This window comes from Podarcis tiliguerta, assembly GCF_965153285.1.
Source record: "Podarcis tiliguerta genome assembly, chromosome: 2".
Taxonomy (NCBI): Eukaryota; Metazoa; Chordata; class Lepidosauria; order Squamata; family Lacertidae; genus Podarcis; species Podarcis tiliguerta.
In genome coordinates, this window is record NC_139535.1 from 101,650,192 (window position 1) to 101,660,652 (window position 10,461).

A 10,461-nucleotide genomic window follows, 5' to 3' on the forward strand; every position below is an offset into this window, starting at 1 on the left:
GCGGTCCCGGCCCCCAGGAGCCCCGCCTCCTCTGGCCTTAAGGCGAGCACTCCTCCTGGGGGCAACCAGTTCCCTTCGCCTCTCTGCTCTAAACCTCTGCAGATCAGGAGAGGCCGAAGGGTTACTGGGCCCTGGAGGAGGCTCACCTGTGGCCACTGAGTCGTCAAGCCTCTCTGGGGCCAGAAGGGCTTCACCTGGGGCCAGCTCCTGATGCACTGCCACAGGTGCAGGCTCTTCAGCATCTAGGCCTGGCCCCAGTTCAGCCGGCCCTGGAGGCGGGGACTCCTGTGCAGGCCGGGATTCCTCTGTTTCATCCTCCGAATCGGAATCCCAGGCCATCACAGAACCATTGACAGATGTGGAGAGGCACCTTGTATTTAACAGTAGTGGGGAATACTGCATAACGCATAGACTGATGGAGACTTACCCTTCCAAGAGTTGTGGTATGGACTCCATGTTCTAGGTAAAGGTAAAAAGGTAAACAATCCCTGGATGGTTAAGTCCAGTCAAAGGCGGCTATGGAGTTGCGGCATTCATCTTGCTTTAAGGCTGAGGGAGCCGGCGTTTGTCCACAGACAGCTTTCCGAGTCATGTGGCCAGCATGACTAAACCGCTTCTGGTGCAATGGGACACCGTGATGGAAGCCAGAGTGCACGGAAATGCTGTTTACCTTCCCACCGCAGCGGTACCTATCTATCTACTTGCGCTGGCGTGCTTTCAAACTGCTAGGTTGGCAGAAGCTGGGATAGAGCAATGGGAGCTCACGCCGTTGTGTCGATTTGAACTGCCGACCTTCTGATTAGCAAGCCCAAGAGACTCAGTGGTTTGGACTACAGCATGGTGGTGGCATTAATTGAGAGGCGCCAACAAATATTTTTGAGCTGCTGGTGTTTCCAGTGCTCTGAGGTCTGTGGGGACAGAAGCTATGGTTTCAAGCACCTATTTAGGATCAGGATGCAAGCCTGTATGAATTGCTTTACTTTATCCGTAAGACCGTAAAAAGATAAGGCTGATGGCCCAGCTAATCCAACAAACTTTCCCAACGCCTTGCAAAGCTCTGAGAGTGGCTGTCTTGATCTGATCTTGCTTTTGTATGTTTCCTTCCTGAGAAGAGGGTCTTTTCTTATCAGGGGAGTAAATTCACCTCATTATTGCACCCATTCCTCTCTCAAGAACAACAGCCACATCCTGGGGAAAGAGCTACATCATGTGTGTCAACAATGTGTTAGCTTAATAATAATAATAATAATAATAATAATAATATTTATACCCCACCCATCTGACTGGGTTTTCCCAGCCACTCTGGGTGGCTTCCAACTGGATATTAAAAACAATACAGCGTCAGACATTAAAAACTTCCCTAAATAGGGCCGCCTTCAGTTGTCTTTTAAAAGTAAAATAGTTGTATATTGCCTTGACATCTGCTGGGAGGGCAGGCGCCACTACCAAGAAGGCCCTCTGCCTGGTTCCCTGTAACCTCACTTCTCGCAGTGAGGGAACCGCCAGAAGGCCCTCAGCGCTGGACCTCAGTGTCTGGGCTGAATGATGGGGGTGGAGATGCTCTTTCAGGTATACTGGACTGAGGCCGTTTAGGGCTTTTATGGTCAGCACCATCACTTTGAATTGTGCTCGGAAACGTACTGGGAGCCAATGAAGAACTTTCAGGACCAGTGTTATATGGAGATGCAGCAGAGAATAAATAGGTGGTGGGGGGGGGGGAGATTGGATACTCTCTGGTTGACGTCTCCTTCCAGCAGTGGATTATTTCCAATCTCTGAACTAGTTGAAAGGAAGGGAGGGGGCAACTGGGATAAATTGTAAGGGAGAATGGGAGGGTGACCGGGTAACCATCCACTCCATTTACAGATTCCCCTATGCCAATTCCCCATCACAACAATAGTGTCACAAGTCAACTATTAAGTCTTGCTAGATGTGGTAAAGTCTGATTCAAAGCCAGATCCATGTTCATAGGACATGCCAGGACATGGGTTTCCTCCACACTTCCCGCCTGCAGCATGTATACACCTGTGAAACAGTCACATGTGACAATCTACATGCAGGGAACACTTTTTTCTTACACATGTTTCCAGTGATTTCAGTAGTCCTTACTTCCTGGTTACATGCACAGAGATTTATTACACTTATGTTTAGGAAGGTCAATGCATCATAAAAGGGGCTTCCAGGCAGCTTCTCATCCAGACACTGATCAAATCTGGACCTTTTTTGAGGAGCGATTCCTCCACCGCCGCCATCCTGCTCCTTTTGCACTCAGAGTTTAGTTTAACAACCTGCAATTTCAGAGAGTCCCTGAAATAGCTTCCAGATCTGCAGCATAGATTGCTGCCTTGCTTTCAGCTATCAGCTGATTTGATTGTATGTGTGTGTCACTCAAGAAGACTTGCCCAGAGGCACAAATGTTGATCTGGAAAAAGCCACAGGGGAAAAATGCTTATTTATTTATGAACATGAATGACAACTGGCACATATCCTCAGGGCACAACCATCCTGGAGTGCTGTGGGGGAATGAAGATGGCAGGTTGCTTTAACTGCAGCGAGACCCTGTAGGTCAGGTAACAGCTATCAACATTAAATCAGCCTAAACCAGGGCTGGGAGCCCTTGCATGGAGAGAATCAGCTTGCAAGATTTCTCACGAGACTGCAGAATGGATATTACGGTAGGAAGATCTGTGAGAAGTACAGAACGACAATCAAGTCTTTGTGCTCAGTCCAATACTTCAGTCATGGCCCAATGCATCACTCCAGAACCACAGGCAGGAAGAGCTGGCTCAGATAAGAATAGGTCCTTTTATTTAAGATGGAATTAACTTTCAAATAAGACATGCTGTGGGTTAAACCACAGAGCCTAGGGCTTGCCGATCAGAATGTCGGCGGTTCGAATCCCCGCAATGGGGTGAGCTCCCATTGCTTGGTCCCTGCTCCTGCCAACCTAGCAGTTCAAAAGCACGTCAAAGTGCAAGTAGATAAATAGGTACCACTCCGGCGGGAAGGTAAACAGTGTTTCCGTGCGCTGCTCTGGTTTGCCAGAAGCGGCTTAGTCATGCTGGCCACATGACCTGGAAGCTGTACGCTGGCTCCCTCGGCCAATAAAGCGAGATGAGCGCCACAACTCCAGAGTCGGTCACAACTAGACCTAATGGTCAGGGGTCCCTTTACCTTTATGATAATAGTAGGAAGATCTGTGGGAAGTATAGGACGACAATCCAGTCTTTGTGCTCAGTCCAATACTTCAGGCATGGCCCAACGCATCCCTCCAGAACCACAGGCAGGAAGAGCTGGCTCAGATAAGAATAAGTCCTGTTATTTAAGATGGAACTAACTTTCAAGTAAGACATGCTTTCATTTGCAGGCATGGGAAGCGTGGGGCTGTGGTCCTTCCCCCCCCATATAAAATATTTGAGGGGGCTGACACCCCCCCAAAATAGTTGGTGGGCATTGCCATTGGGTGTGTGTTTATGTCTTTGGTCGATTGCGCGGGGCGGGGCTTACCTGCTTGCTCCCCGCCCCGCATATTGTATTCAAGTTGGCACCCCAACTCTGTTTCGTGGAGGTGGAAAGCGCCTTTAGCTCGGGTCAAGCTCTGGGTTCGACTTCTGCGCTCGCTCGTCCCCGCCTTTCCCTTTCGGGGAATTCGAACGTGCCAATCAGGGGTCAGAGCGAGGGCGGTGCGCCTCCCTCTCCCCCCTTCTGTTCCAGCCACGAAGCCCCGCCCCCGTCGTATACGTCACTCACGCCTTATAAAAGTAAAAGCCCCCTCCCCCCCCCCGGCAAAGTGCTGAAGTTGGGAAGAAGTTTTTGCTCACTGGCGACTCCCTGAACGGGTCGATTCGTGAGGAAGGCGGAGCTCATCCCGTTTCTCAGCCTTCTCTTTCTCCTTTATCTGTTTGGTCTCTATCCTGCCTGCCGGGAAACATGGTAAGTCGTGGGTCGGATGCTCCTGTAGCCTCACCTCGGCTTCGGTTCTGAGGATTTTGGTGCCTTGGGAAAGGGAAAACAAGGCTGGTTAAAGCGCAATGCGTGTTTCCTCGGGGGTCTTGGGAAAGCGCGCAGAATTGTGTCCCGGGAGTGTCAGCTGGGCCCGTGGGTGCCATGCAGCGTCCACAGCCCTGGCCCCGAAATTTGTGGGTGACTGGCCCCTTCGTGGGCAATTTTGTGGGTGCTCGGGCACCCCGGGGCGTTGGCACCGTGTCCTGCGCGTGTTGGCAGCCAGCTGGGTCTCCCGGAACACGTGTGTGGCGGTAAGCCGGTCATGGGTGTGGCTGAAAGGCACCAGCTTGAGATCTCGTGTGAATGGGGAGGTGTGGCGTCGAGTTGCCCTTCCCTTCCCCACGGGAAATGGCCCCTGGCTAGTCTTTCCTGGGCATCGGCTGTGCTGGAGCTTTCTCTGACTCCTGCGATGGGGCTCAGCGCTTAGGAAAACAAAAAAAATCGACGGATGAGCACTTGCGTGTAGGACGTGGGGATCGTAACGCGCACACGTGTCTGCTGGGCTGATGTTTTGAGGAGCCGCATCCAGGCTCTTTCCGCACGCCAGGGGTGGGGTGAGCAAAATAATGCGCTGAGGTTTAGGGATGTGGGCAGGATGCGCAGCTCTGTTGCCAGCTTCCTCATGTATAAAAATAATAATATAATAATAATAGACATCCACTCCCACCCAATGGGCGAACCCGGCTCTGGGGAACTTTTCTGAATTTCGATTTAGCTGACGTGAGGTGCCTTCTCTGCCTGAGTCAGGCGCTGGATACTGATAATCCTGGGGGAGAGGGCTTGGAGTGTTTTTGTTGCTCTCTTGCAGCTCTGTGGAGCCTGGTAGGAGATAAGCTAGAAGCAGGATTCATGGGTAGTCAAGGAGCAACAAGACAGGCCCAGGAGGATAATCCTATGTGCGGGAAACAGGGAGGGGTTGCTAGAAGCCTCCCTTTATTCATTCTGAGAAATGGGTCTCCGTGGATCTGCAAATAAGCTATTTCCAAGATCCTCCAGACTGCGCGGTTATCTTGCTTTTGCAATGCTCAGCGGCAGGACGTGACCCTCTTAAGCTCAGAATGACAGTTTCCTGGCACCATCTCCCTTCTTGACTTTGGACACGGCATGCTAAGACGCTTAACGCAGCCGGGTTCAAAAGATCTACACAAGCAGGGTGCAGAGAATGTGGTGGAAGGGGCCTGTCGAAGAGCCGAACTTGTGCTTGCTTATTTTGGCTATTGGTTAAAAGAAGGAAGTGCTGTGAACCAGTGAGCTTCTCCAAATCACAGCTCTCTAAAAACCGCTCTGTTTCCAAATGCCCATTGCAAAAGTGCCCGCCTAAGCTGTTTGGGTAAGACTTAAAAGGCAAGCTCCTGTGGGCTTGGGTAGCATCTTGAAAGCGAAAGTAGCCAAGTTTGGACTTGCCAGCTGCTCTTGCAAAGGGATGCCCTAAACGGCCTCGACTCAGTATACCTGAAGGAGCGTCTCCACCCCCATCGTTCTGCCCGGACACTGAGGTCCAGTGCCGAGGGCCTTCTGGCGGTTCCCTCACTGCGAGAAGCAAAGCTACAGGGAACCAGGCAGAGGGCCTTCTCGGTAGTGGCGCCCGCCCTGTGGAACGCCCTCCCACCAGATGTCAAAGATGTCAAACTACCTGACATTTAGAAAACATCTGAAGGCACCCCTGTTCAGGGAAGTTTTTAATGTGTGACATTTTGATGTATTTTTAATCTTTGTTGGAAGCCGCCCAGAGTGGCTGGGGAAACCCAGCCATATGGGCGGGGTACAAATAATAAATTATTATTATAAGGGGCTTTCTGCAGCATTGCATAATGCCCAGCTGCTGGTGAAAAGGACGAAACTTCTTTTAACATGTGCTGGAAGATGTGGCACGTACAGCCAGAGTCAAGGAAGGACAATGGAAGGTAGAATTTTTATAATCGAAAAGGGATGTAGTAAAACACTCAAGATGCAGTTGCAGCGTCAATAAAAAATGTATGAGGCTGCTCAGCAAGTAGCGATTTATTTACTTCATAAAGTTTATATATGTCTGCACCAGGGATGCCAACTTCAATAAAATATTCGGGGTGGGGGCAGGTAAGCCCCACCCTGCCTTGGATCTGTCAGGTGGGTAGTCTTCTCTTCTGTTTTCAGCTGTTGCTGAATACTGCCTCCATGGCAAGCAACCAGCTACAGCAAGCCTAATCTAGTCAGGAATTCAAAATAGTTGGTTTCGAAACATCTACCCATTAGCATCTAGATTAGATGGGCACTCCTGAGGAAGCAAGCATTACAGTCTAGGAACCACAACTCCATTGAACTCGAGCTCCCCTATAATATCCAGACCTTGCCTTTTTTTTTATCAAGGGAAGAGCTCCGGAACGGATCCCCTTCGCATCCCGAGGTACCACTGTATACTGTATACAGTGGTACCTCGGTCTATGAACAGGCCTGTTTAGGAACTATTGGGTAAGCGAACTCCGCAAAACCGGAAGTACAGTGGTACCTTTGGTTACAAACTTAATTCATTCTGGATGTCTGTTCTTAACCTGAAACTGTTCTTAACCTGAGGTACCACTTTAGCTAATGGGGCCTCCTGCTGCCGCCGCCTGATTTCTGTTCTTATCCTGAAGCAAAGTTCTTAACCTGAGGTACTACTTCCGGGTTAGTGGAGTCTGTAACCTGAAGTGTTTGTAACCTGAGGTGTCTGTAACCTGAGGTACCACTGTAAATGTTCCAGTTAGCGAACTTTGCCATGGAAGCCGAATGGTGGAAGGGCACCGGTGGCAGGACACCTCAGTGGGGAAAGTGCGCCTCGGTTTAAGAAACCTTTGGTTTAAGAACGGACTTCCGGAACGGGTTAGGTTCATCAACTGAGGTACCACTGTATTAGGCTTCATGCTTCAGGCACTGCTTGTTCACTTGACTAGTCTTTTCCACAAGGAAATGCCTACTAAATGGAAGCTTAATATATAAATGCAAACATCTTGTTCCTCCTTAAGCAGCACCAGCCTAGTTGAAGAATATGGGGCAGGGAGACAGATTATAATGGCTAGAGTACCTTCAATAAGTACACTCTCTCCATATGCATTACTGGCTAGAACACGGGCCAGCAAACTTTTTCAGCAGGGGGCCGGTCCACTGTCCCTCAGACCTTGTGAGGGGCTGGACTATATTTTGTGGGAGAGAAGAATGAATTCCTATGCCCCACAAATAACCCAGAGATGCATTTTAAATAAAAGCACACATTCTACTCATGTAAAAACACGCTGATTCCCGGACCATCCACAGGCCAGATTTAGAAGGTGATTGGGCCGGATCCGGCCCCCGGGCCTTAGTTTGCCTACCCATGGGCTAGAACATTACTTATGAATGTTCTAAGCTTTTAAGGCCGGGAAATAGAGGCACATTGTCTTCAAACAAGGACAGAATGCAAAACATGTTCTGCTTGCATGAACAATTCACAAATTGCTACCATAGTTGAATTTCCTCTGACCTATCCGTCTTGTTTCTCACACTGGCTACACAATCCTACTTAATGTCTCATTGAGTGACGTCCACTGCATTCCTCTGGAGTTAAAACTGCCATCTTGTGCATATTTACATGGGATTATTAAGCGAGAAGGATTCCAGGATAAGGGTTAGTATAGCCTTGAAATTCTTGTCTTCAGCAAAAGCACAGAATGCCTCTGATAAGTTCTTTTTCTTTTAAACAATCTGTTGCAAAAACTTCACCGCTGGTCGTCTTGAGGTTTGTACCTTTCCCTTGAAAGACCAAATATAGGATTAATTGGGGCATACTTACCCCTAAACACAAAGGCCAGCTGTTTAAACTGCTTTGAAGTTCTATGAACCAATTTGATGTGTTTCTTTTAAAAGTCAAGTGGTAGATACATGTTGCTAAAATTTTTTTTAAGAAACTGCTGAGCTCATTGAAGTTGTGCTGCCCATTTAAACCTCTAAATAGGATTAATGACTTCAAAATGGCCTTCAGAAATGAAATTCACCCTAACCAGTTCCTCTGACTATTTATACTACAAGTCTGTATGGTGAAGAACTCCAGATTTGAGGATTAAAGAATACTTGGAATGAGCACTGCTAACATTGCCCATCCAGTAGACTGCTATTCAGGCACCAAGAAAGGGACAACATTTTAATCTGGAATGTTTGTGGAGGTGGGGAAGTCTTCCATTGAGGTTGAATCCTGACAAGACAGAAGTACTGTTTTTGGGAGATAGTGGGGAGGCTGGTGTGGAGGACTCCCTGGTCCTGAATGGGGTAAATGTGCCCCTGAAGGACCAGGTGCGCAGCCTGGGAGTCATTTTGGACTCACAGCTGTCCATGGAGGCGCAGGTCAATTCTGTATCCAGGGCAGCTGTCTACCAACTCCACTTGGTACGCAGGCTGAGACCCTACCTGCCCACGGACTGTCTCGCCAGAGTGGTGCATGCTCTGGTTACCTCTCGCTTGGACTACTGCAATGCGCTCTATGTGGGGCTACCTTTGAAGGTGACCCGGAAACTACAACTAATCCAGAATGCGGCAGCTAGACTGGTGACTGGGAGCGGCCGCCGAGACCATATAACACTTGAAAGACCTACATTGGCTCCCAGTACGTTTCCGAGCACAATTCAAAGTGTTGGTGTTGACCTTTAAAGCCCTAAACGGCCTCGGCCCAGTACACCTGAAGGAGCGTCTCCACCCCCATCAGATGTCAAAGCAATAAACAACTACCTGACATTCAGAAGACATCTGATGGCAGCCCTGTTCAGGGAAGTTTTTAATGTGTGACATTTTAGTGTATTTTTGGTCCCTGTGGAAGCCGCCCAGAGTGGCTGGGGAAACCCAGCCAGATGGGCGGGGTACAAATAATAAATTATTATTATTATTATTCCTGTTTCAAAGGTGAAATGCAAGGCATATCAGTTGAAGCTGTAGGAATTCCATTTTGAGTTCCCTCCAGATTGGCAGATGCTGTTAGCTGCAAAAGCTGTCATGTGTCTCTATTACCAATGGTCAAACAGAAGCATGAAGTGAGAACGTCATTCTTCTGAAAATAGGGCTGCCATATTTCCAGGGAGAATTTCCAAAATGTGGTGCTTTGTCCAGGATCTTGGTGGGGGGAAAACTCAACAACTTTGGGGGTTAAAAAAAAAAAAGCGCTCTGTTTTGAAATATGGCAACCCTGCTGAAAAGAACTCCAAATATCAACATCTCACTTATTAAAAGAGGAGTGTATTTTTCACATATCCTGTTTCTAAGTCAATGAATTGTGGTTGCCTTTGCTTTCGTGCTGTCGAGTCTTCAGAATATTCTACAAGTCATCAGTAAGCACACAGTTTCTAATAACATGCATTTCAATTCTAAAGGGGCAAGAAGACTTCCTTAATGATGGGGGTTTATGAATGGACTGTTCTGTTGCATGAAAATTACACAACAGCCTGCTAGTAACCAGGGCTGCCATACGTCTGGTTTTCCCAGGACATTATCAGGACTTCTTTTATCGAAATAAAGTTTATTTGGTTTTACAGATATAGAATTATAACAATATAAAATACATATCCATATTTAGAATGTTCCATCTTCCCCTCCATGGGTCCTATTGCCCCTGTTCAACTGCATATTATTTCATAATCCATATTTTATATCTCTCCATTTTGTCCGTAATATCTGCCACATTACAAGTAGCAAAAGACATGACACTTGCAATGTATTTTACACTTGTAACATTAATGGGATTTCAAAGATGGAATTGATGTTGGGGGCGGGGGAATTGATGTCGGTCGGCGCTTTGTCCTGGATCTCAAGCAAGATTGTGGGTGTTTTTGTAAAAAAAAACCAAAACTCAACAACCTTTGGGATGTCCTGGTTTTTACTTTTTAGAAAGATGGCAGCCCTACCTAAGCAGCTATCTAGCAAAGATTTGCTCAGAAACAGTGGCTAGCGCCTTTGTGAGAACTGCTCTTTCATCTCTGCAGTTCTGGAGGCAAGTCAAACGCCTCCACTTCTGAAGTAGAAGATAAACGAGGCTGCTGCAATTAGCGGCCCAAAGTCACCCTGTGAATTAGTGGATAAGTAGTTACAGGTTGACTTGCACATGAGTTTAAGCTGATGAAGCGTACCTTGCCCACGGAGGGGAGGGGGGAATGGTTAATGTTTTCTAAGAACAGGTCACGCTTCATTTCGCAAACTTGAATTTGCATGGGAATGGGTGGTAATTGATTGACACGTGGGGAAATTGTCAAGTGGTGACCAGTCCTTCAGCCGAAACCTCCCTGAGAGCTGTATTTCTGTTGGAGCTACTACTATAGCTGCTTCTTTTCACAGCGTGAGTGCATCTCTGTCCACGTTGGCCAAGCCGGAGTCCAGATTGGCAATGCCTGCTGGGAGCTCTACTGTCTTGAGCATGGCATCCAGCCTGATGGGCAGATGCCCAGTGACAAGACCATTGGCGGAGGAGACGACTCCTTCAACACG

General features: G+C 48.1%; 1 protein-coding gene across 1 annotated transcript in view; it reads left to right on the forward strand.

Moving 5' to 3' along the window:
- Nucleotides 1-3,776: 3,776 nt before the first annotated feature.
- LOC310671541 (tubulin alpha-1C chain) overlaps nt 3,777-10,461 on the forward strand; it is a 9,586-nt gene continuing 2,901 nt past the window's right edge. The window contains exons 1-2 of the mRNA XM_083427786.1: nt 3,777-3,933; nt 10,312-10,461. The exon at nt 10,312-10,461 is cut by the window's right edge and continues 73 nt beyond it. Of these exons, the coding sequence (XP_083283912.1) occupies nt 3,931-3,933; nt 10,312-10,461 (153 nt within the window). The 5' untranslated portion in view covers nt 3,777-3,930. The remainder of the gene's footprint in view (nt 3,934-10,311) is intronic.